Genomic DNA, 27,072 nt, shown 5'->3' on the forward strand with positions numbered 1-27,072 from the left:
GTAACCTCTGTGAGATTCCTTCCGTCTCAGTATTTCTAAGAAAACACCCAGTGGATTTGCTGACTATAAGCAAACATTAATTGACAGGTAAGCTCTTGCTGCTGCTTCCATCAGCTTCTAAGTGACAACTTTTGTACTCTGCATTTTGGCTATTTCAGATTTCTTTTTTTCTTCCCCTCGAAATGTTTAGGTGATGGTTTTAATTCATTTGTGAGAGGAAACAAGAGAACTAATGAAGCCTGGTTTCCAATGGATTTTTGTTCACCGTCTCTCTCACCCTCTGCAGCAGTAAATCCAGAATCTCTCCCAGCCCCCACGTAGTCTTTGCATCGTATTTTAGAGCTTTGTGTCCCTGTGCCCACTATCAATGGTGCCACAAGCTCCCCCCTGACTTTTTGAGTTCCCCACCATTAGCCTCCTCCACTGTTCCTTGTCTGCTGGGTAGGGTGGCAGCAGCACATGCTCCAGGTGTTTTGGGGCATATCTGTGCTTATTGGCCAATGTGAGCAGCCAAATGAAAGACCAAAGAGAGTACGTAACTCTTGAACTCACTCTGCAGCTTTTCCCCCAGCAAGAAAACGGATGTTGCTTTCCTTGATCCAGCTGTGAGTTTCATAACATTTGTAGAAGCTCACAGAAACTTTGAGACCTTCGCACTGCTGTCAAACTTAGCTGAAAGGAACTAATGGGCTCAGAAGTTACTGTCAGACAGAAGGGACCCATCATACAGACAAAAAATATGACTGCAAGAACATTATTTTGTTGAGTAATTAAGCTAAGAGTATTTTTGTTTTAAAAACTTCATTTTTCATGTGTTTTTGAATATCATAAACAATGATTTTGATAAACATTTTATTTCTGTTTTGTGAGAGAAATACAACACAGCATTCTCAAAGTTGTAGCACTTACTCTTAATAAGTATACTCTGTATATCACCTAATTAGCTTAGGACAAAAATGAATAAATAACTGAGTTTTTAAACATATTTCACAGCTACAACAGTCTTTGTTCCAGCTGGTTTTAATAATGCAATAATTCTGATACTTCTAGCATTTCAAATAGTTCAGATAAACCAAGATCTTTTTGTATAGGCCATACTTGGAGCAAGTAGGTTACTCTTACTCTAGTCTGTTAAAAACTGCTAAGATTTTGCACTGCTACTTTTTCTACACGGTAATCAGACTCAGGTTGAGCTCTCACAACATCTAAATGCAGACTTCTAGCCTGACAGGTAATGCAATCAATCGAGACCCTTCACGTACAGGTACTTAGCACACAGCAATTGCGATAGCTGTAGCAACTCAGAAACGTGTAGGACAATGGTCAGCTGCCTCCTGATTCCTCGCAGGTGGATGGCTTGAAGCAGCACTTCTGGCAGAACTGAGGCAGAAGCAGAGGAAACATTATTCAATCACAGTAATCTTGTGTCTCAGGGACCCACAGTCAATTTGTACATCGTACTGGTCACAGCTGAACAGATTTCTGAGGCAGTCAACTGACTACAAGTGACAGGCCAGAATCATCAGTGCATTTTAATGTTAAAATCAAAATACAATGATCAAAGATCCCTACATCTCTTCCAATCCTTAGTGACATAATGTAAATAAGATACTTGGTGGATTTCTTTAGTCTAAGAGGATCCTGTCTTTCCATATTGCCACTTCCCTGGATGTGGGCAATGAACAGTGGGCTGTGGGTCCTGCAGCATAGTTTCTACAAATCCATAACGAGATGCACATTGGCAATGACTTAAAATCTGATTGTGTCTCATTTTGGACCTGGCTGTACACAAGAGCTGTTTGGGAGCAGATCTGAACTGACTGCAGGAGGAAGCCCCAGAGGATAAAGAAAGGCTCTCTGAACCCTCTGCGATGCAGCTGTGCAAGACCGAACAACGAACCTGGCACGCTTAATGAGAAAGTCCTGCAGGTAACCTCTCATCCTTTCACCGACTCGGTAGCGCAGAGAGCACAAACACAGAGCGAAAGGATGAGACAGGAAAAAGCGAGCCTTCTGCCTTGGAGGTAAGAGAGAGACTTCCAGCAGCTGGAGTTGTGCCCTGTCCTGTTTGGGTCTTTGCTCCTGGCAGATCTTTAGGTGAAGAACAACAGCTTCTGGGGGTGTTAGTGAAGGACAAGCGAGTGGGGGAGTGGTGGGTGCCACTGGAGAAGAGTATTTGCAAGGACTATGAGGAGATGAGGACATCAAGGAAGTTACTATACAGGTACATTAAAGGGATATTTGGTTATTTTTACAAGGGCATGTAATGATAGGACAAGGGATAATGGCTTTAAACTAAGAGAGGGTAGATTTAGATTCGATATAAAAAAGAAATTCTTTACTACAAGGGTGGTGAGGCCTGTGCGAAGCTCATGAATTTCACCAAGACCAAGTGCAAGGTCCTGCACGTGGGTCAGGTCAATCCCAAGCACAAATACAGGCTGGGCAGAGGATGGATTGACAGCAGCCCTGAGGAGAAGGACTTGGGGGCGCTGGTTGATGACAAGCCAGACATGACCCAGCAATGTGCGCTGCCAGCCCAGAAGGCCAACCGTACCCTGGGCTGCATCAAAAGCAGTGTGGCTGGCAGGTTGAGGGAGGGGATTCTGCCCCTCTGCTCCGCTCTGGTGAGACCCCACCTGGAGTCCTGCATCCAGCTCTGGAGCCCTCAGCACAGGAAAGACGTGGAGCTGTTGGAGCGGGGCCAGAGGAGGGCCACAAAGATGATCAGAGGGCTGGAACACCTCTCCTGTGATGAAAGGCTGAGAGAGTTGGGGCTGTTCAGCCTGGAGAAGAGAAGGCTGCGGGGAGACCTTACTGCGGCCTTCCAGTACCTGGAGGGGCCTACAAGAAAGCTGGAGAGGGACTTTTTATAAGGGCATGTAGTGATAGGACAAGGGGTAACGGCTTCAAGCTGAAAAAGGGTAGATTTAGATGAGACATAAGGAAGAAATTCTTTGCTGTGAGGGCTGTGAGACACTGGCACAGGTTGCCCAGAGAAGCTGTGGCTGCCCCCTCCCTAGCAGTGTTCAAGGCCAGGTTGGACGGGGTTTTGAGCAACCTGCTCTAGTGGAAGGTGTCCCTGCCCATGGCAGGGAGGTTGGAACTAGATGATCTTTAAGGTGCCTTCCAACCCAAACCATTCTAAGATCATTCTGAGATTATCCCAAGAAAGTGTGAAGTGGCCATTCAGCAGTCCTAGTGCAACGTAGATAGGTATTAATAGTCAGGCTACAGTAGGGAAAGCAAATTCCCACCAGGGAACTGACCTTTCCTTTGGAGCAGTCTGTGACAGTCAGTAAAGAGAATCCACACAGACGCATCCTTAAAAGAAAAGCTTGTTTATTTATGTTGCCATTGACATCTCCCCACATAACTGATCCCATGTTAGCTTAGCTCAGTCCTGACAGCTGCTCCTGTCGAAAGCCGCGGTTCCCACTTATCCACAGCAAACAATGCATCTTCAGGTATTTGCTCAGTGCAGACTGGGAAGCACAGGCTCCCTGTGCTGTGCTAAACTGTAAATACCAGCTTCTGAGGTGCTGAGTATATGCGGTTTCTAAATAATCTCACAGGCTAGTCACTCGCGGGAAAGTTCAGTCCAAGTAAATTATTCTTAAGCAGTGAATATCCTCTTCAGCTGCATGCAACAAGAAAACATAAAAAAAGTATTTATGACCTTCTCTCTTATCCATATGTGATATTATAATTATTAAAGTGACCATAGGCAAAAATAAAGTGCATTACATCGCTAGGATATATGGACTGCAAATGTAATTTACAGTTAGCTGTATTGGAACGACTATTCCTTTAAGTATAGTTTCAAATAATTCTAAAATGAGAGTATGCTTTAAGGAGCAGATATATCTTGTCAGTGGTTTAAAATTAGATCATATATTCTGCATGACTGAAATCTGCTCCATATAGGATGTGCATGCGCATGTGTGTGTGGGAGAAAGAAAAAAAAAGGACCCTCTTTTTACTACTCCTTTCATCTGCACTTTTGAATTCCAAAGGGAGTTTTATATTAAACCAGAAGTGAATTAATTGTAATTAGGAGATTTTGTTGTGGACTATCTCCCCTAAAATTCACCCTTTGCTAACTGCCTCCTGTCACAAACCCTTCATCCAACAGTGAGATACTGAGCGGGGAAATACTTCTGCCCACGAAAACGCACAAAGTTCGACGTGTTCAAACGCTTTGCTGAACTAGATGCTTACTACTGGTCACAACGGCCCTACAACTGGCAGCTTACCGGGAAAACCCTAACAACACCGTCACCGCGTTTGGGTGTTTCCAGAGGCGGCTTCAGCAGAGCGGGAGCAGAGCCAGGTGACCGGCCAGTGCCGCTTCGGCTCCACGCAAGTGCGCTGCAGGTCAGCCCCGAAAGCCACTGCATTTAGGGCTTAGTTTCGAAGACGGCAGCGGGAATCAGCACTTGGAGTTAAAACACGTGTGGCGGATGAAACACCGAGAATAAAAAGGAGGAAAGATTACAGTTCCAGAAATACAACCCGCCAGCCCCTGTAGTTGAAGGAAGAGGGCAGTGGCTCGGTTCCCATTGTGGCAGATGCGCCCTGTGCCTGGGTCGCTCTAGCACAGGCCTGAGGTGAGGGAGATGCGTGGGGCAGCCCACGCCAGGAGTGCTCAAACGTCGAGTGCTCTGCCAAACGCCCCCCTCTCGGGGCTGCGTGGCTGGCCCCATGTGTGCTCAGGGAATCATGGAATCCGTAAGCTTGGAAAAGACCTCTAAGATCATCAAGTGCAACCGTCAGCCTAACACCACCATGCCTAATAAACCATGTCCTGAAGTGCAATATCTACACATCTTCTGAACACCTCCAGGGATGGTGACTCCACCACTTCCCTGGGAAGCCTATTCCAATGCTTGACCACTCTTTCAGTATAGAAATTTTTCCTAATATCCAATCTAAACCTCCCTGGATGCAACTTCAGGCCATTTCCCTTCATCCTATCACTTACTAATAGGGAGAAGAGAGTGACCCCCATCTCACTACAGCCTCCTTTCAGGTAGTTGTAGAGAGCAATAAGGTCTCCCCTCAGCCTCCTTTTCTCCAGACTAAACAATCCCAGTTCTCTCAGCTGCTCCTCCTAAGACTTGTTCTCCAGACCCCTCACCAGCCTCGTTGCCCTTCTCTGGACACACTCCATCACCTCAATGTCCTTCTTGTACCGAGGGGCCCAAAACTGAACACAGTACTCGAGGCGCGGCCTCACCAGTGCTGAGTACAGGGGCACGATGTGCCTACTCCTGCTGGCCACACTATTCCTGATACAAGCCAGGATGCTGTTGGCCTTCTTGGCCACCTGGGCACACTGCTGGCTCATGTTCAGCTGGTTGTCACCCAGCACCCCCAGGTCCTTCTCCACCACGCAGCTTTCCAGCCACTCTTCCCCAAGCCTGCAGCGTTGCCTGGGCTTGTTGTGACCCCAGTGCAGGACCCGGCACTTGGCCCTGCTGACCCTCACACAGCTGGCCTCGGCCCATCGATCCAGCCTGTCCAAATCCCTCTGCAGAGCCCTCCGACCCTCGAGCAAATCGACACTCCCGCCCAGCTTGGTGTCACCTGCTTGGTGACATCTTGGGAAGCCGGGGAGCCGGCCTGCACCCCCCCTGCCGCCCACCCCCGCCAGCGCTGGAGGCAAGGCAGCCCCGACAGGCAGCGGCCCACGCTGCGGACGGAGCGGCAGCGGCCTTCCCCCGGAGCGCCGGGCTCTCCCCGTCCCCGCAGCGGTGCGTTCAACACCCGGCAGCCGCCTCCCCCCTTCGCCCCGCCGGCTCCCGCCGGACCGCCCCCGCCGCGTAGGCGCGGAGTGCGGCGGCGCCGGCCCGCACCCGGCCAGCAGGTGTCGCTGCCACACACCGCGGGCAAGCCCCGGCCCGGGCGCGGCGGGGGCGGGCGCGGCGCAGCCCCCCGCGGGCCGGTTCCCCGCTCCCGCGACCCCCGCCCCTCGGCCGAGGGGAGAGCGGGGCGGCAGCCGGTGCGGCGGGCGGCTCCTCCGCCTCCGCCTCCGCCCCGCGCTGAGCCGGCGGCAGGTGAAGCGAGGCGCCTCGACGCCTCTCCGCAGTGGCAGCGCCGCCTCCTCCCTCACCGCCGCACGGCGCCGTTCTCCTGCCCCGTGAATGGCTGCCGGCTGACTGACAGGCGAGGCGGCCACACAGGGCGGCGGCTGCCTGGCGTACACCTATAAGGGCCGGCGGGGAAGGGGTGCCGGGCGGTGCGGGGCTGCCCGTGGCGGAGCCGCCCGGTGAGCGGCCTCCTGCGGCGGGGGCGGGGGGTCCTCGCTGGGAGAGCCGAGCGCTCGCGGAGGCGGGCGCCCGCCCACCCACTCGCCGATCCCCGCAGCAAGTGGCAGTCCGCGCCGCGGGCCCCCCCCGCCTCTCCGACAGCGGCGCCCGAAGGATGCGGAGCGGCGGAGCGCGGGCGGCGGCGAGGCGCCGCGGGGGGACCCGCCGCTGCGCCGGGCGCGGGCGCCGCCGCCCCTGCGCGCTGCGCCGGGCAGCAGCTCAGTGAGCGCGGTGGCCGCGGCGGGAGGAGGCGCGGGCGGGCTCGCTGCGGCCGCTGCCGTCGCCGCGGTGGGGCTGCGCGGCGACCCGCGCTGGGGCGGGCGCGGGCGGCGCCGCCGCCGCCACAGGTGACTCGCGGGCCGGGGGCCGCGTTCCGTCCCGCGGCCGCTCGGCCGCCGCTGCGCCTTCGTGCCCCTGCGCCGCGGCCGCCTGCGCGCTGCCCGTCTGCAGCCGCTTCGCCGTGCCTGCGCGGCCGGGAGCGCCGGGGGACATGGCTCTGCTCCGGCTCCTTCTCCTCTTGCTCCTCGCCCAGCGGGCGCCGGGGGCTGCTGGCGGCCAAGGGCAGGCGGCGCGGGGCCGGGCGCTCGGCGCTCGGCAGCCGGTTTACAACCACATCAAGAGCCGGGAGCCTCCGCGGGGCCGCTCGCCGGAGAGCACCATCTTGGCGCAGCGGCTGGCCGAGGAGGTGCCCCGGGACGTGGCCTCCTTCCTCTACACGGGCGACTCCCGGGAGCTGCGGCGCGCCAACTGCTCCGGGCGGTACGAGCTGGCCGGCCTGGTCGGCAAGTCGCGCTTTGCCTCGCACCCTGCCCTGCACGGGGTCCTGGACACCCTCACCCACGCCACCAACTTCCTCAACATGATCCTCCAGAGCAATAAGTCGCGGGAGCAGAACTTGCAGGAGGACCTGGAGTGGTACCGCGCCTTGATCAGGAGCCTGCTGGAGGGGGACCCCAACATCTCCAGGGCGGCTATCACTCTCAGCACGGAGCCTTTCTCCTCCACGCCCCAGGTTTTCCTCCAGGCCAGCAGGCACGAGAGCCAGGTCCTCCTGCAGGACTTGTCCTCCTCGGCTCACCGCCTGGCCAATGCCTCCGGGGAGACGGAGTGGTTCCACAGCTTGAAGCGCAAGTGGAGGCCGCATCTGCACAGGAAGGTCTTAAACGCGGGCCCCAAAACTTTGGACAACAGCTGGAAGAGGCGGGAGAGCTTCAGCGCTGACAGGAACCACATCAGGTGGTCCTCGCCTTACCTGGAGTGCGAGAATGGGAATTACAAACCCGGCTGGTTGGTGACCCTCTCGGCGGCTTTCTACGGGCTGCGGCCGAACCTCCTCCCCGAGTTCAGGTAGGAGGGGTGCGTTCCGCTGCTGGCTTTCTGCCGGGAAGGGGGTAGGGTTTGGTTCTGTCCCGCTCCTGGGGAAGGGCATGCTGCGTCTCTGGAGGGGCCCGATCCCCCTGCCAGGCGGGCTGCTCAGTCACACCGCAGAGCAACCTCGGGCCTTCCTGTGGAGCTCTGCCTTCGTGTGCCTCAGGGGGCCGTTGCTCAGTGAAAGAATCGCTTTCATCTCCGTCTGTAAGATAGCGTTTGCCTTAGCTGCTCCCGCTGAAACGGGTGTGCGTCTGGGTTACGTTCCTGGTGTGCCTCTGGTGGGGAGAGGAGAGCAGCGGTTGCGGGTGTAGCTTATTTCCGACTGCAAGAGGAAGATGCTTACTGAGGTGTTAGTTCTTAACTACACTGCGTAATTAAACATACCTTGACCCCAGCTATGACTTTAATTAGCTGGGAAGCAACATTGTTATGCTGGTAAACTGCAATTCTGGTCTCCAGGGCACATCCACTGTGGGGTGCTCGAGCCTGGTCGGTGGTCAGTGTGTTTGAGTGATATGTGTTTGTGACTGCAGTTCTGTCATAGTGCATGTGGTTACAACCTGAACTGGCAGTAGGAAAGCTTTCCTTAGGACACCCCCCGGTTACATGGCTGCGTAGCTGATACCTGGTGTATGTAGAGAATTGCTTGGGTTTTATTGCTTTTGCCCCCAGGACTTTGCCGCTGGACTGTGACTAGCGGAGAGGAGGGTATAACAAGGCCTGGTCTGGTGTCTTTGTGTTTTTACAGCAGTGAGAGCATCCTGTGGGGCACGAGAAGCCAGACTTTCGCACTGGCGCTTCTGTGGTCACTCTGTCCCTTGGGGAATGCCCACTGCCCAGAAGCAGCTGGCATTTCTCAGGGTGAGAGGGGAGCACAGAACTCGCTTTGTGCTGCGAAGTGGTAGTAAAGGTAGACAAGAACACAGTAGATGCAGAAGAGATTTTGCCACACCTAGGTGGCAAGGCAGTAGTGTGGTTTTCTTGGCTTAGTCTGAAGTCCAGTGGGATCAAACAGGTATGAATGCAGTCACGCATACTGGGGGTGGGGTGGGGTGGGGGAGATCTGTTGAATAGGCTGACTGCTTATTTCTCTGTTGAATTACCTTTTGCTCTGAAATTTTCACACTTATAGGGCTGGTAGGATTAAGGTGAAACAAGCTCATGTGCGGGCTGACTGCTGAATTCCTCTCAAGACCACAACCCAAGAACAGCTCTACTGCAGAGCTCTTACGGACCCAGGGGGTTCAGAAAAGTTCAGGAAACTTCTCATATGTCATTGAAATGCAGCGTTTCACACTTGATGAACTATAAGATGCAGATGAAATCTAGTTGTAGGCCGATAATCTTTTGTTGGGGATCGAGGTTCACATACCCTGAAGAGCCGCCAGGCTGGGAGTGGGGTGGCAGTTGCTAACCAGCTATCTGAGAATTTAATCTTGATATAAAGCTTAACTCAAATTCAGTCTTGACTTCAGTGAAGAGAAAAAATGTGTCTTAAGCAAAAGAGTCTAAAGTTTCAGTCTCAGCTCTGTGCCAAGATCCTGTGATGCCAGGAAGCATCTCAGTGGTGCAGGTTTCTGCTGTGGTAGCTTTGGCATGTAGAAGACTACTAGGTCCATTTTGGAGTAACCCTGGCCAAACAAGGCAACCAGTAGAGGTCCTCCTGGGTGCAGTACAAAGCACTGCCTTCAATTCCTTGTCTTCTCAGCCTTTCTTTACCATGTGGGAGTCGCTTCACTGGAAGAAATAGAATAACCTGTTGGAACTCTGATACTGAAAAGGGCATCCATTAAGCACATCTAAGCTTGGAGAACTTAGAAAATCTTGCGACAGGGTGTGCTGTGCAAGTTCAAAGTGTTGTATTGCTGTTGTACTGAACAGTTAGGACAAAACTAACAAAGTTCTCTAGTATCAAAACTAGAGACGCGTTGGTAAGCATTTCTAGGAAAATCGGTCAGTACGTCCTTGGTAACTATATAAGGAAGCAGGTGGAAGAAGTACGGTGTGTGTATACATGTATATACATGCACGTATTCTGACAAGGCTAAATGATAGTTCCTGTGTTCCTAGTTTGAGGTATCTTACATGAAAGATGGGCTTCTATATTTAGAATATTGAAAAAATAACTCTGCAGCTACATAGGAAATACTATAAACAAAACACACTCTCCCAAGACTTATGTAATGTCTTAATATTCACATAATGCTTTCTATACTTGATAGGCACACAGCCTCAGTGTGAGTTCCTAAGAGAAGAAATGCTTTAAAGTATAAGCATGTAATATAAAAATGTAAAATCTAATGTAGTTATTAGAACATTAGTATTAATTACTGTAAGATGCCTCTTGAAATAAGATTTATTTCCCCTCACCATCTGTCTTTGAGTGACAATGGTTTAACCTTAAATTCCTGTTTAAGGCCCATATGGTAAAAAGCAGTATGTATTAACCTTCGTCTTTTGAGAAAGCTACATTGATTCTCCCAACACAGTATCTCTGAACCATCTGTTAGGAACACGCTAATGGATCAGTTTACATGCTCCTTCCATTTAATAGTCTGGCATGAGGTCATTGATGGTAATGTAGTGCATGCCCCTTTAATATTCTTCTAAGAGTTTATGTACTTTATTCTTTGCTGACATCAGGTTTATGACATGGTACATTAGTGTAAGAGACATTCAGGAACACATTATCTTAGTGGAAGAGAGTTCTTTCAGATTATGGAAGGAAAAGCCGTTACTCCTGCTTCTTTGTATCTCTTCTGTTGGGGTAACAGATGGGTATGTCGTGTGGTGTAGCAATGGAAAGGGTTTAATGAAGGCAATACTAATAACTACTACTGGTTACGTTCAATACATGCTACTACTGCAATGCTGTTGTCAATGACATTCTGAAAGTGCAGCGAAAAAAAAGCTTTGTTCTTCATGTTGTGAAGGTTTATAGTGCCTTCTGCCAGAGGAAGCGAGTGTCTCAAACTGTTGCTGTCTTTAATTTCACCTTCCACCTTCTCCGCCCCCTTCCCAAGAGATGACAACCAAACTGTCCAAAGTGAAGACCAAGCAAGGTGAGAGAATATGGTTGTTGAGGTTGCCTTGCCAAGGCTAGCACTGTAGGCCACTACTGAGAGGGAGAAACCAAAGATGACTTGATTGTGCTGATGAATGTACCAGAAGCTGTTCAGGCCTGGTGGGACCACATTTGCGTGGCACAATGCTAAGCTGGTGGTGCTGACTGTCTGCAGCTGCTTAGCAGTGCTTGCTGGTGTTCTGGTGTCTGTGTTCACTGGTCTTTGTTCTGCCCAAAGTGCGGGCAGAGAACTTTACCACCTGCTTACAAAATACAGTGTAGGCTCTCGTTTAGAAATGAGGATCCACCAAGACTAGAAGTAATCACTTAATATTAACCATTCCCTTCTCCTTCCTTTAAAAAGTGTAAGCTGATGCAGTTTGCAGCTGGAACTCACTATCTAGTGTGCATAATCACTCTACAACTCTAGTGCTGCAGAGGGTAGAGCATGGTAGCATCTGTCACTGATCTCCGGTGACCTGCGACTTCCTATTACATGGTGAATCATAGAATCATAGAAAGTTTTGGGTTGGAAGGGACCTCTAGAGGTCATCTAGTCCAACCCCCCCGCAGCGAGCAGGGACACCACTAACTAGATCAGGTTGCTCAGAGCCCTGTCCAACCTGGTCTTGAATGTTTCCAGGGATGGGGCCTCCACTACCTCTCTGGGCAACCCGTTCCAGTCTTTCACAACCCTCATTGTAAAGAATTTCTTCCTTATATCCAGCCTAACCCTACCCTGTTTTAGTTTAAAACCATTACCCCTCATCCTGTCACTGTTGTCTCTACTAAAAAGATTGTCCCCATCTTTCCTATAGGCTCCCTTTAAGTACTGAAATGCTGCAATCAGGTCTCCCCACAGCCTTCTCTTCTCCAGGCTGAACAAGCCCAGCTCTCTCAGCCTGTCCTCATAGGAGAGGTGCTCCAGCCCTCGGATCATTTTTGTAGCCCTCCTTTGGACCCGCTCCAACAGTTCCATGTCCTTGTGCTGAGGGCTCCAGAGCTGAATGCAGTACTCCAGGTGAGGTCTCACCAGAGCAGAGTAGAGGGGCAGAATCACCTCTCTCGACCTGCTGGCCATGCTTCTCCTGATGCAGCCCAGGACACGGTTGGCCCTCTGGGCTGCCAGTGCACATTGCCACATGAGACTGAACCATGTTCCAAGGTGCGTGGTGATCCAGCTGGTCTCTTTGCAGCCCTGCTGTGGAAGTGGAAAGGTGTGAGAAGCTGCATGATGTGAGTGCATTTCCTTCTCTAAAAGCACTTGCTTGGCCCCTGGAGAGGAAATGGGAGGTTTTCATTGCTTCATCGGTCTAGGAGGCCCGTGGGGAGGATCAGTCCTTTACCTGGAAGAAAGATGTGCAAGTAGTCAGCTGCTAGAAACCTACAAGTTCAAAAAAAGTCCTCCTGAGTTGATCTCCTGCTGTCAGAAGCCCACTTAATGTCATCTGCTGACCAAACTCCATCTTAAAGTAGGTGGGTTTCCCTCTTGGCTCTCCAGTCCACTGGCATGCCAGGCCTAATGTTTGAATGACAACATCTGATTTCTGATCTACATTTATTCACAGTCAGTTCTCGTCTATTTATTCCTGTTCCAGAACTGCCTTCTATCTGAAATAGCACTCTTTGTTGATGTTTACTGCCCTGACCTATTTATAGGCAACAGTCCTTTCTCCACCTTTGTTTACTAGACTACACAAACCAGCTTGCTTTAGTCTCCTGGCAGAAGCTCTCTGTTGCCATGGTCCCTCTTCCCAAGTCTTGTTCCAGTATTTCTTGAATATGGTTAGTCAGATTCATGTGCAATCCTCCAGCCTTGTGTGATGACATCAATTATCCCCAAACTCTGATGAATGAATTGCTGCTTTTGCAGTTCAAAATGTTCTCTTGCGTGCTGTTCTCATTTTGGTTAATGTGCTGTAATATATCAACATTTTGGGAACTGGTCACTGCTCTCACACTATTTTTCATCTGAGGGGTTGGAATATCTTTAGAGTACAGCAACACATGTTTTTTTTCACACACTCAACTCCCCTCTGCTTCCCATGTTCCAGTGACGCCAGGTGGGTTGGGTTTTTTCTCCCACTAAATCCAGGGTGTTGTCCTAAAAATCAAGAGCAGTATTTGGAATCTTTTTTAAGGACTGTTGAGAGAATGCAATGGAATAATGGCTGTTTTTGCCAAAAGGTCCAAAACCATCAAGCTGAGTAAGTTTGGGTTTGTTGTTTTATTTTTAAATGATGGTATGTTCTGGAGAATTTGCAGATAACTTCATTCTGAAGTTTAGCTGAATCAAGTGTTACCTCTTAATATTTTTTGTCTTCCTGACACTTGCACCTTCTCTCAACTATTAGAACGGTAGTCCTTGGTGCAAAGATTAATCTTTATTACATGGTTAAATTTATCTGTTTCTTCCCTAAAGGCAGTGTAATATAGTGATTTCCAGTGTATTATTAACAATGACTTGGGTCACACCAGTGTTAGGCCACAATGGGGCTCTTAGTTGAGGAAGTATTATTGAAGGTAAATTAAACCATGGATGTAGAATTATATATGGCAAATAATTAATTTCTTGGGGAGTATATGTGGTTTCTGCTAAATATTTCACAGGTATTAAATTGTTTGGTAAAATAACCATAAATGTAGACATTAAAAAAAGAGATTGTAAGAAATAGTAACTTTTTTCTTTTAAATATGGTTTAATTAATTACTTTAGGCCTCTTTTTTAGTTTCCCAGCTAATTTTTATTTAATCTAGTCTCAGTATGGAACTAAGAAAGAAAACTTATTTTAACTGTTTAAGGAGACTTTCTAATTTTTTGTGACGTACGTTAGTTGTGTAATCCTGAAAATATTTCAAAATGGTCAGGCTAACATTTTTCTATAACATTCCCTGGCCTATATAAAGTGATTGAGGATGTGGGTGTATTTAGAACAGGTTTTAAAAATAAAAAAGCATAATTAATTTGCTGGAACTTCTGAAAGCTTTGGATTTATGTTCCTGAAAAGAGGTGAGAACCAAGAAATGTCTTCCTATGGTTTACTGTGTGCTTACAGAAACCCCCAGTGTGTTATTGGTATTCTCTAGACAATCAATTATGTCTGCGTCTTTCATACAAGGTCGTGGATAAGGGTAGAAAACTGGATGGTGATGAAACAAAAGGAACAGTAAATAGGGATTTCTGTTTTAGAAATGTGGTTCATATTTCTTCACTAATGGAGAAACGGAAGTGGGTCTTTGAAGAAAGACATTAAATGTGGCCATGAGAGGATTGAAACAGGTGCTGTATTTATGTCAACAATTGTGTAGCACATGGTAAGTTGCAATGAAAGGAACTAGATTTTTGGGTTAAACTCCTGTTTCTGCTTCTCTCTTCTCTACCCCCACCCCCCTTGGGCAAGGCTTCCAGCACAGCAGGTTATCAAAGCTGTTTTGAAGGGAATGGACGTGTGACAGTCGTTACTATCTGAGATTCAGCTCCAGGACTGTCACCTCCTATTCTGTCTATTTGTGAACCTTGGCTGAGACAGAGAAATGTTGCTAAAGGTAAGAACAAAAGTATTGCTGTGTTAGGTCAGATGAAAGGCTGACCTAGCTTTGTCTCAAAAAGCAGCTTCTGGCAGGTACTTAGGGGAAAAATGTAAGAGCAGTGGAAGTGCCAAGTTCTGCTCTTATCTTGGGTATATCCCATTTAAAAATAATAAGCAATGAAAAGAAATTGTTTTTCAGACTTTATCTGAATGAGTTCTGACAGTAAATATGGAGTAAACTGACCTCCATGATTCTAATTCATTTTAACCCATTTTTGTCTTCTGCAATGTATTTTGGCAATGGATTTGATACTGTAATTATGAACTGCTTGGGAAAAAAAAGTTCTTTTCTGTCTTTAGATTTGCTCTATGAATCTAAATTCATTGGAAGATCCCAGATTCTTGTGATAAAAAAAAAAACAACAACCCACTTTGGAAAGTGTTCATTCATCTTCTCTGAGTCAGATTTAGTTCTGGGTTGTACTAAATATTTTTATCACCTGCAAGCTTTGTCACTGGTCACACATTTGTGGTCATCTGTGAATGTGTTGAACGAAGAAGAGATAGTTGTGGTGCCCAGCTTCTTAACCTCCCTGCATGTGAAAGCTCGCATGCACTCAACAGTGGCTCAAAAGTGGCTCTGAAGTGTGCAGTAATGAAAATAATTTGTTTTCTGCAAAGGCTGTCTCTACTCTGAGCAATTTTTATATCTCAAGTGTCTGTTGGCCTTACAGATTCTACTTCAGGCTTCATTTTTCTGAGGCATTTGAAAAGTTTTTAGTTAATAGAGGCTATGGCTTTAACTTGCTGCTTCTGAAAATGTCTTTTGGTTTTGTCTTACATTCTCGTAGTTTTGTGTGTTCCTTGCCCAGGTTTATGCCTCTCCATTTTCCTTTTTTTTTTTAATGTTGGCTTCCACTTACTTTTCAGTTTTTAAATTCCCTTATTACCTTTAAATAAATCTTCAATGTCAGTGGATTGGGTGTAGTTAGGCTGAGGCCGTCTCTCCCATATATGATCCTTCTAATTAAAAAGCTTTTTCTTGTTCTTAACCTCTTTTCTTATATCACTTTCTACACTGTTCCCTGAGGCCCTTTCTTTCCATCTGTCTCTTTGACCCCATGGATAGTAATGGGAGCATTGAAAAAAAGCTGTTTTTCATACTAAATAGCTTGAATTTGGCTCCAAGACCTTTTTTTCGTAGGGAGAATGTAATGTAAGTGGTACCCCATCATCACTGACACCTTGCATTCCTATACAAGGTGATGCCTTGTGACAGAATTAAGATGCTAGCAAAAAAATCCTCAAGCAAAAAAATCACTGCCTGTCAAAGTATCTAGGAAGCTCTCTGACTAACTGCAGGGAAATCCTCAGAGGCATCACTACATGCCATAAATCTGAAGGCAGATTTAAATCCAAAATCATTCTTCAGACAACAGAGGATTCAGCTTTTAAGTATTCTGTCCCTGTAGTACTGTTCCAAATGGCCTAGAGGAGTATTCTTTGCAGGTGGATCCTAATTCATGTGCCCACACTTCTATACCTTACTCTTCAGTTAAGTTTATTTTTAGTGAAAGCTGGTTCTCCTGTGAAAATGTGTGCTGAAAAGCAGCAGTCGTGCTATGGCTGAGGAATTAGGTAAGTCTGTCTCTGCCCTATTAGTAAGAAAATAGTGGTAACTGCATGACCAGATCAAAATCATGTTGTATGTAATATGCCAGTAGTCTTTTGTGAGTCTGTCTGGATATGCAACAGTAGCAGTTTTAAAAAAATATTTAGGTGATGCAGTATCCTAAATATTAAATTTCAACAGCAACTTGAACCTGCAGAAACTGTTGATTACCAGTAAGACTATGGCTGAAAGTCACTTGTGAATTTGACACCAGGAGTATATTTGGATGCTCAGCTGATGGTACATTGAAGGAGCCTCAGGTGTCAGGTAGTGTGCACTGTTTGAGAATTAATATTCTTGAAAGTGTCAGCCTCCAAAATGAGAATGGTCAGAAAAGGTATCTGCCCTGAAAACACTGGCTATACAAATTACAGTATTTTTATTTATTTACAGTTTTTTTATTTATTGGCTGAATGGCAGAACTCAGAGGGTTGTCATCAGCGGCGCTGAGTCTAGTTGGAGGCTGGTGACAAGTGGTGTCCCCCAGGGGTCAGTACTGGGCCCAGTCTTGTTTAACTTCTTCATCAACGACCTGGATGAAGAGTTAGAATGTACCCTCAGCAAGTTTGCTGATGACACCAAACTGGGAGGTGTGGTAGATACACCAGAAGGCTGTGCTGCCATTCAGCGTGACCTGGATAGGCTGGAAAGCTGGGCAGAGAGGAACCTGATGAGGTTCAACAAGGGCAAGTGCAGGGTCCTGCACCTGGGGAGGAACAACCTCATGCACCAGTACAGGCTTGGGGTGGACCTGCTGGAGAGCAGCTCTGCGGAGAGGGACCTGGGTGTCCTGGTGGACGACAGGTTGACCATGAGCCAGCAGTGTGCCCTGGCTGCCAAGAAAGCCAATGGGATCCTGGGGTGCATCAAGAAGAGTGTGGCCAGCAGGAGGAGGGAGGTTCTCCTTCCCCTCTACACTGCCCTGGTGAGGCCTCATCTGGAGTACTGTGTCCAGTTCTGGGCTCCCCAGTTCAAGAAAGATGAAGAGCTACTGGAGAGAGTCCAGCGGAGGGCTACAAGGATGGTGAGGGGACTGGAGCATCTCCCCTACGAGGAGAGCTTGAGGGAACTGGGCTTGTTCAGCCTGAAAAAGAGAAGGCTGCGAGGGGACCTTATAAATGCCTACAAATATCTGAAGGGTGGGTGTCAGGAGGATGGGGCCAAGCTCTTTTCAGTGGTGCCCAGTGACAGGACAAGGGGCAATGGGCACAAACTGAGGCACAGGAAGTTCCGTCTGAACATGAGGAAGAACTTCTTCCCTCTGAGGGTGACGGAGCACTGGAACAGGCTGCCCAGAGAGGTTGTGGAGTCTCCTTCTCTGGAGATCTTCAAGACCCGCCTGGACAAGGTCCTGTGCAGCCTGCTGTAGGTGACCCTGCTTCGGCAGGGGGGTTGGACTAGATGACCCACAGAGGTCCCTTCCAACCCCTACTATTCTGTGATATTCTGTGATATTTATCTAGAGGCATGGGCACTTGCAGGTTTTGGGACAACCTCCTTGTTTTGTGGTAAGGAGGACTTACGCAGGACAGCATGTAGGGGTGAGTGAACATGGCAGCAAGAATCTAGGCAGGCATTTAGATTTGGGGAATGATGTCTGCTTCAGCATATGATAACTGTGCCTTATACCTTAATTACGGCTGCTTGCGATGCCTACAGGTACGAAGAGAAGTGTACAAACTTAGAAGACAAACTTTGAATGCCTGTTTAGCTGAGCTGTGATGACCTCTGTCCCAAAAAGCTTCTGAAGATCTAGAGGACAAAGATATTATTTGTCACCATTTAAATGTTGGCAGGCTATTAGTCTGTGCAGCTCTGGTTTAAGCTGGCTGGGAGAAAGAGAACATGCTCCTTCTGCTGTTTTATGATGTAACAGTACAGGCAAAAAAAAAATCTTCTGTAGATACAGGTTTTACAACATGTTGTTACAATGAAATATTATAACTACTAAAACTATCAAGATAGCCAGTAGGTTGGGAAAATAAGCTTAAATCAATTTCTGGCACCGATTTCAAAGCAAACAGCATGCCAACAAACAGTGGTACTGGAAATTAAGACAGACATGAAAGCCTCTTAAATCAAACCTCTGACCCAACAAAATCCTTGATGACATCATTCTTCAATGGTTATCTATTATGTACAATTCAACTAATTCTTTATCTAAATGTTAAACATGAACGTGTAATCCTTAAGTATTTTTTTGTGTAAGCACAGTGAAATTGTGGCAAAACCCAAATGTTTATTATTAAAGGAGATTAACAAAATATACTTACTTGCCAGATGGTCTACAATTACCAGTAATATTGTTATTAACTTATCACCGTGGCTTGGGTTAAGCCAGGCAGGAATGTCAGTGTGTTACGCTGATAAGCTGAGTCTACTCTTACGCAGTTGATATTTTGTCTTCATCACTTCTATCAAGATAGCAGAGCTGCAATTATTCCCAGTTAGTTCAATAAATATTACACTTATAGGTAGTTGGTCTGTGTACATTCTAGGAGGATATGTTCTTCCATATGTTCTGTTTTCCGAATGCTGAATCTAAAATAACTATAAATGTGGGTGGCTAACCAGGCTGTGCCAGCTACTGTATTAATCACAGAATTTCAGAAATATATCATCATGTACATTTTGGTGTACTTTGTGTAATAATGGTGGGGTGAAGTCTGAGATGGTGTTTTAAAATGGCAAGGCATCCCAAATGAGTGCAGTAAAAGTCTTGTACTGTCATGATGCTTTCTGTAAATGCCACATGTACACTTAAAGAAACTTTTCTTTTGAAAGCTTTATATCCTTAAGCAGTTGCAGACCCTGTTACTACCTCAGCAGAACTGTGGTGTTACCAAGAAGCATGAACATATATTGCAAAAGTCAAGTGAAAAGAGAATAATATGCACCATGGAGGGGAAAAATGGAAAGCCTGTGGTAGATTGCTACTGTCAGGAGAGATTGTTTTCATATGACTGCTACTGGACTGCACTGTTTCTCATGCCAGTAGATTTTCACACCAGAAATTCATAAAGCTCTGAGAAAAGGAAAAAGCAGAGCAACTTAATCATATCAGGACTTCAGACTGTGCTATAGAAGAGCTGCAGACAGAAGACTGTAGGTAAATATGCTTCCATTGAGATCAAGACAACTGGGTTTTTTGAAAGGCAAATGTTCTTGTAAGATAAGTTTTAAAACAGGATAAGCAAAGCAAAACACATTCAGTTTCAAATGGAAGTATTTTGTAGTGTTTCTTGAAGAAGTATTGTGAAAATATTTTGAAATTAGATAATTTTCAGACTGCATAGCTTAACAGGGAGCTCCTGACAAAACTCAAGTATAAAATGAAGGTGCACAGGAGATGGAAGCAGGGTCACGTAACCTGGGAGGAATATGGACACACGGTCTGAGGGTGACCATGAGCATTAGCATCTTGTATCAGGAATAATGTGGCCAGCCGGAGTAAGGAAGTGGTTGTCCCCCTGTACTCCGCACTGGTGAGGCCGCACCTTGAATACTCTGTTCAGTTTTGGGCCCCTCACTGCAGGAAGGACATTGAGGTGATGGAGCGTGTCCAGAGAAGGGTAGTGAGGCTGGTGAAGAGTCCAGAGTACAAGTCTTAGAAGGAGGAGCTGAGAGAACTGGGGTTGTTTAGTCTGGAGAAGAGGAAGCTCAGGGGAGACCTTATTGCTCTCTACAGCAACCTGAAAGGAGGTTGTAGTGAGGTGGGTGTTGCTCTCTTCTCCCAATTAACAAGTGATAGGATGAAGGGAAATGGCTTGAAGTTGCATCCAGGGAGGTTTAGATTGGATATTAGGAAAAATTTCTATACTGAAAGAGTGTTCAAGCGTTGGAACAGGCTGCCCAGGGAAGTGGTGGAGTTGCCATCCCTGGAGGTGTTTAAAAAACATGAAGATGTGGGTGCTCAGGAACATGGTTTAGTGGTGGACTTCGCAGGTTAATGGTTGAACTTGATGTTCTTAAAGGTCTTTTCCAAATTAAATGATTCTTTGTTTCTATGATTCTATGTGGGGATATGGTTAGGGAAACGAAAGTCCATATAGGGCTGAATCTGAGGGACAATGAGAAGTACCCTGGCAGAAAAACTAGGACTAGGGAGAGTGTGGGCCTGCTAATGAATGGGGAAGTGGACTTTGTGACAGGACACATGGAAAAGGCCAAGGTACTTGGTATCTTCCAAGAACTACAGGCTGATCAGCCTCACCTCAATCCCTGGGAAGGCAATGGAGCAAATCTTCCTTGAAACCACTTCTGAAACACATGGAGAATGTGATTGGGAGTATTCAACAGGAGTTTATGAAGTGAAAATAGTGTTTAACCAACCCAATAGCCTACTGTGTGTAGATAGCTGGGGTCAGTCACTATTCATACACCTCAGGGGTTGGTACTGGAGCCTGTTCTGTTGGAACATTTTCGTTTGGTGATCTGGGCAGTAGGGTAGGGTGTGCTCTTAGCAAGTTTACAGATGACAAAAATTGGGAGGGGTGGCTGAGGGGCCAGATGGTTGTGTTGCCATTCAGGAAGAGTAAAATAGGCTGGAGAAAGGAGCAAATGAGATCCTTGTGAAGTTCAGCGATGGGAAATATCAAGTGCTGCACCTATGGAGGAAAACCCCCCCACACCAGTACAGGCTGGGCACTGAATGACTGGAAAGCAGCTTTGCAGAAAAGGCCTGAGGGGGTCCTGGTGGATGCCAATTTGGCATGAACCACCAACGTGTGCTTGTGGCAAAGACTAACAGCCTCCTGGGCTGTGAGAGGAAGAGTGATGCCAGCGGGTTGACAGAGGTGATACTTCCTCTTTACCCAGCCTGATGGGGCCCCACTTCTGGACTCCTCAGTACAAGAGACATGGATGTACTGGAGTAAGCCTAGTGAAAGGCCACAAAGATGATTACAGCTTGGAGCATCTGACAGACAAGAAGGGCTGAGTGAGCTGGGACTGTTCAGCCTGGAGAAGAGGAGGCTCCAGGGCAATCTTACACATGTGTGTAAATACCTGATGGAAAAGCGTAAAGAAGACAGAGCCAGATTCTTCTCAGGGGTAGTCCGTGAAAGGACAGAAAGTACAAGAGGCACAAATTAAAAGACAAGAAATTGCATTTAAACATTGATGACTTTTTTTGATACTGTGAGGTCAGACACTAACTAGATCAGGTTTCCCAGAGGAGGTGAAGTCTCCGTTACAGGAGGTATTAAAACACCCAACTGAACTGAGCCTCCTTGGAGCACGTAGTTGGACTGGGTGATCAGAGGAGGTTTCTTCCAATGATAACTGCTGTATGAATCTGTACTTTTCACATCTGTTTTGAACAAAATAATTATAGCAAAGAGTTTTTAAGGGATACAGGTTATTTAATAAATTCTGATGTGAAAAATCAAAAAATACATTTCCTTTTGTTCCATTACATGGCTCTGAGCCTTAGGATGCTGCCCTGCTTTCTGCCTCTTGGCCCATTAGAACGTGCCGCTAATTCTTCTAATTGTAAGGCTATACTCAAATGCTTGCTCAGTGTGCTTAATGTCCCTGATTCCTCTGGCTGGTATGTGTTGCCTGTCTCACAAGTAACCTCTAGGTAAGTTGTTTTTCTGAAAATTTTTATATCGCTTTGTACTGACACTGTGCTTCTGCAGGGCCTGCTTGTATGCCACACAGCAAACTCTTAAGGTGTTGCTCCTCTCCTGGCAGTGATTAGTTTAGCCTTAATTAGCAGTCTGTGCCTCTCTCTTCGTGGAAGTGTTCGTAGAGGGAGAGCGGAGTTTCCTCTCCTGCCAGTTAAAAACAAAATGTACGCAAGGGAAAAGCTTCCATGAAAAGGAAATAAAGACCTGCTCACCTAAGGTTCTTGAAAGTATCCAGGTGAATCTGTTTTTCCTACTATATAAACTGATTTCTTCAGAGTAGTCAGAATGATGCTGATCCTTGAGAGACCCTTGCCAAGATGCCTGGTATAAAACATGAACTGGGAGAGTACTGTTGGTCCTGGTCCTGCTGCCTACTTCGTGTCTGTATGCAGCCACGGTGAGATTACTCACTTGCAGAACAGGTCATGTCCCCAGCCCACACGCTAATATTTGTGCTCAGAAAGGTCCAGAAAATATTAGAAACCTAGCTGGTGGGATCCGCACGAGACCAGATGCGGCATTAGTTACCTCTACTCCTAGAGCATCTGAGACACATACCTTGTAATCAGGTGAAGATAAGCTTGTAATCCACTGACATCAACATTTTACAAAGTGTTAGTCTGTACAGTATGGCAGTTTTTCCCCTGAGGTCACTGGTCACCTGGAACATGGCAAAAACAGTTAATTGGGGTAGAAGTGTAGTTCTAGCAGTCCCTGGAGCAGCTGTTGTTCAAAGCAAGAGTCCTATTTCAAATTGAACTTGCTAGAGCCAGTGCTCAAATATTTCAGGTCATTTCTAAGTGTGCCTAGGATCAGATTATTTAGATTTTAGGCAGGATACTGAGGGGCATGAAGTGTACCTGTACTGTCTAACTTCTTACTGGCTATCCTACATAATTTCCTAACACATTCTTCTGCAGATCACTTAAATGATGTGCTTGTGTTTCTGCAAGGACTATATAGCATGTCTGAAGATGGTTGTCCACATATAGCTGTTTTGGACACTTTGCACTTGGTTGTACTGGGCTCAGGTGTGAGGAAGTGGTATTGTCCTGGTTTTGATAAAACTTGCTCTCTTATGCCTATTGTGCTTTTGTTCATAAGCAGCTTCTCAAATATATAGCTCTGTAACTCTTATTATTATTAGCTTGCTTATATATACTGAGTTTTAATTAAAGAGGCAACATGCTTTGAGGTGAGCGAGGTCTTCTGGAGATAGAGGTTGGGCCGTGCCTTTGGTAGTCCACAGGCTGAAAGGAGGGATGATGGTGTTTGTAGTTGTGGAAGTTCAGGCTGTGGAGATGAAAACTTTTGTCTACAGTGGCTGAAACGGTTGACTGAAAAGGAGTGGTACCCTAGGTTTAGGAAATCAGTACAGAGCATTCATCTGTATGTTATGTTATGAGTGAGTTCGTGTAATGATCCAGCTACCAGAAGTTTCATACTGGCGTTTTTGCTAAGTCCAGACAGCAATGAAGCAGTCACAGGTACGTACTCTTACAAGATGATGCTATAAATGTTCTACATCTAAAGTCATTCTGGAGGTTATTTTAGAGAGAATAAGGAAATTTTGGAAGGTGTTTTAAGATATGCAACTGCAGTCTTACAGCTATTTTTCATCTGGTGATTTCCGAGTTGTTTCTAAAACAGTGTTGGCTTTGAAATTGGGTTGCTGGCTCAGATTTTTTTTTTTAATGAAAAACTTAGAAGTAATACAGTTCAGACAGTCCTTGAGGACCTGTGTGTGTAGGAAATGTTTTTTTCATTTCACAGCCATCAGCGGCCCACTCCTGGCCTGTGCTGCCCTTTTGATGTTGTATCGGGTATCACACCAGCGTCGGCTGGCAGAGATGGGGACAGAGGGGCTTGGGTGCCTGCTGGGCCATGGGGGAGAGGCCTGAAGTCTCTGGAGGTCGGGGTGTCTCTGGGGAGAGCACGGAAAAAGGCTTTTGCCAGTTGTGTTGCCAAACAGCATTCCCTGGAGCGAAGGGGAGGATGTCATTGTCACCGGGCATGGGGGTGAGGTGCGGCCCCTGGTACTGCACTCGGGGGTCAGCCAGACCTCAGAAAAAGTAGTGCAGGTTGTTCAATGTATTTATTTTAGTTCTTGGCTGCATTGTAAAATGCGAAGGGCATTAAGTTTTGTGAGTGTATAACTTCTTTTTACCTGCTGCCTTGCACTTAGTGTGTTAGATTTACTGAGATCTTGTTGTAATACATCTCAATAGGGTCTAACACAAGAATGTGTCTCTGCAGTCGTGGCTTCAGGAACGCAAAACTTCTGTTTTTACATCAAATTTTGTGTTTAGAAGAAAGATGTAGCTCCACTTTGCAGGCTACAGCATCACAAAGAAGTTTAACCTGTTTCTGTAGTTGCTGTGTTCAAGGCTGTTTTTCTCTGTTTTCAGAGGTGTTGTCAAAGTCGACATCAATCTGCAGAAGGTGGACATCGACCAGTGTTCGAGTGAGGGGTGGTTCTCGGGGACGCACAGGTGTCATCTCAACAGTTCTGAGGTACGTCTGTCCCTAAGGGACTGAGCTGCACTTCAGTAACAAGTCTTCCACTGTGCATAACTTTCTGTGGTACAAATGTTATCCATTTTATAGACTTTAAATGTGGCTTGTAGGCTGAAAAGATCTTTCTGCGCAAGGCATTACGGTATACGTGAGTTTCAGGAGTGCCTGCATTTTGGAATACTGGTGTTAAATAAAACAGAAGCTAAGTTGTGCAGAAGGAACAGCTATAGAGAAAAGGAATTTTACAAGTGAAATGATTTATGAAATTCTGCTTGTGAGTCAAACAATTATTTTACACTCAAAAGCAAAATAAGCTTTTAATATCAGTGTCACTTTTGACTGGACAGCCTTGCAAAATACAGCAGAAGTAGCTCAAATGCTAATAATAATTATTCAGAAATACATGGTCTTTTGGTAGAATGATACAGAATAACAGGCAGAATTGGATACTGTAATTCTTTCTTAATAGAAATGCCAACATTTTGACAGAGCTGACTAAATGTTTCTGTTCAGCTCCTTCCTGCTTCCCCTTTCTTCTGAAGGTCTGTGTCTGGCTCCGTCTGTCAGCATATCATAGATCATTCAGCCAGGCCAGTCAATGAAACATTAATAAAAAAATGCATTTGATGATTTTTCTTTTTATTATGGCATATGATGTTGTTTTCAAAGGCAAAAGGCGTTTATGTGAAAGTAGGCACCTCATGCACTTCTGTGCTTTCAGAAAGGACAATTAATATGTAGGGAAAGTTGACGGTTGTCTTCCAGAAGCCAGGGGATGTTTGCCTAATTTGTTATAAAATGCCAATTTATCAAAGCCAAATCTAAATTTAGCAAAAGAGTTGGTTGTGATGAATCAATCTACTAACATTTTTAGGCAAGAAAAACTCAGAATTTTTGTAAACATCCTTTTTGGTGTTTTGTGCTTGAATTTTTTTTTCTTAAAATAAACTTGAAATGAGAAATCAAGTAGTCTTTGTTAAAGACCTTTTAAATGAAATATTTCTGCAAATGGAAAAGAATTTTTTTTTCCTTTGTCAATTACTCTTTGACTTCTGAATTCAAGGGAACACTTTTTTAAAGTACCATGTTTCTTCCTAGAAGAAAATATTGTTTCCCATGAGATCTGGTGAACCTTGTTTTGTAATGTGCTAATTATCCTGAGTGTGAATATGTATTTTGGCAAGTGCTCGTCATTTTCCTAATGTCTTGTGGGCAAAATTGTCAGCAGAGGGGTGGGATTGTAAGTTGTATCTCTTTCTGCAACAAATAAGAAAAGGAGGGGGGGGAACCCCCTCCCCCATGCAAAGACTAGGAAAAAAACAAGGCAAAAGTAAAATGGAAATAAAGAAGAAAGATCAATGGCAGGCTTTAGTGCACAGTTGGTCTGATTCACATCCCATTTGCTGTAATGGGCTCTGAATCATGCTCTTTATTCTTAATATATAGGAAAACAGAATCCGAGTCAAACCAAACTGGATATAATTCCACAATTACACTTCCCTTCCAAATCTGTCCTTAAGAGTGTGTCCTGGAGAGAACAATGCAAAAACCTACTCTCTCTGGAACAATTTGTTGGAGAAGGGGGGGAAATAAAAGGATTTTTTTTCACTCTTCACAATTCATTTTCATGGGAGTAGAAAGTAGTTTTTACTTCTCTGTGGAATTCTCTCTGATTATGAAAAGGGGTTTTCTTCATGAATATGACATTCAGTAAAATCTACCTTCCTTTTTATTACTGCACATGAGCAAGTGGAGTGTCATTTAGGAAACAGAGTACAGAATGAATTTCTGCATGAAAGACCTTGAGGGTTACAGAAAGCTTTTCTGACTTGCAAAAAACATTTTAATTCCCCAGTCTTTAGTGTCTTGGTGGGCAAGCTGGAAAATCTCACCTCTATGATTTGGTCTTTTACTGTGCATGAGGAACCGAGGTCAGTGTCATGGACCATGGATGCAGAGACATTGTCTCCACCAGCTTTGAGCCAGCACTGGGTTCTTGGCATGCTGGGCTTCACTCTCCTGCTGGGAGGGTGGTGGGTGTTTCCTGTCTGCTGAAGGAGAGAATGCCATTTCTTTTATTTAAAATGTATATTACAGATCAGTTCTTGCTGTTGGGATTCTGCGGTGTGTTGTTGTAAAGCTGGCTGTGCTGAAGTAGGTTTCTTTGCAGAGCTTTTATTTACCACCCTCACTTGCACGGTTGTTTCTGTTTCTTTTTTTCCCCGTCCCTGTTTATTCTGCATACTGTTTTCCTTGTTCTTTAGAGCTAACAAAGATTGCTCTACGTAGTTTTCAATAACCTTTTTCTATACAGCACTTTTGCTACTGTTGAATCCAACCTGATATATCAGTATAAAACCAGAGCTGCTTTGTGCCGTTTTGACAATAGGAAGCACTGTGTTTGCTGATGTTACAAAGGATGTTTTGTTTTTCATACTGGACAATTGCATGTTTTTGTTTTAATAGGCCAACTGTGATGCTGTAGTCCATAAGTGAGTTCCTGTGATGCAAAAAGGAATTAAAATATACTTTCTAGGGCAGAAGTTCTTTAATGAGTGATGCTGAATATGTGAGACTGGCTCATGCTCACGCCTTAAGGTGTCAATAACATGAGTAAGGAGATGAATGCCACTTCATGAATGTCTTTTCAGTTTGTATGTAGAGCAAAAACCTGCTAGCTGTTCTTCATTCTCCTCAGCACTTATTAGTGTTAAATCAACAAGGCTATGAGAAGGATTTGTAGGTAATACAAACCTTACCCAAAATGGAACTTCCAAGCAGGGAGTGTCTCTTTCCTTATTGTGCCTAAGGAGGATGAGACTCCTTGCTTGATAACCGTGACCCTGGGGATGGGGAGTTGCTGGCAACAATCTGTAGAGAAGCTTTCCCTCCTTTTACCCCGTGGTCACCAGTTCAGGAGAGTTCAGTCTGATGGGGGCTTCTGCTCTTTCTTTACAAGAGGTCCCACATGCTG

General features: G+C 46.0%; 1 protein-coding gene across 2 annotated transcripts in view; it reads left to right on the plus strand.

The window, feature by feature from the left end:
* The first annotated feature begins 6,720 nt into the window (after positions 1-6,720).
* Positions 6,721-27,072, plus strand: part of GPR158 (G protein-coupled receptor 158) — a 209,119-nt gene continuing 188,767 nt past the window's right edge. For both annotated transcript variants that reach the window (XM_009945434.2, XM_075419553.1), the window contains exons 1-2: positions 6,721-7,658; positions 23,990-24,095. In XM_009945434.2, the coding sequence (XP_009943736.2) occupies positions 6,802-7,658; positions 23,990-24,095 (963 nt within the window). In that variant the 5' untranslated portion in view covers positions 6,721-6,801. The remainder of the gene's footprint in view (positions 7,659-23,989; positions 24,096-27,072) is intronic.

The sequence above is a fragment of the Opisthocomus hoazin genome, chromosome 4 (genome assembly GCF_030867145.1).
Source record: "Opisthocomus hoazin isolate bOpiHoa1 chromosome 4, bOpiHoa1.hap1, whole genome shotgun sequence".
NCBI lineage: Eukaryota > Metazoa > Chordata > Aves > Opisthocomiformes > Opisthocomidae > Opisthocomus > Opisthocomus hoazin.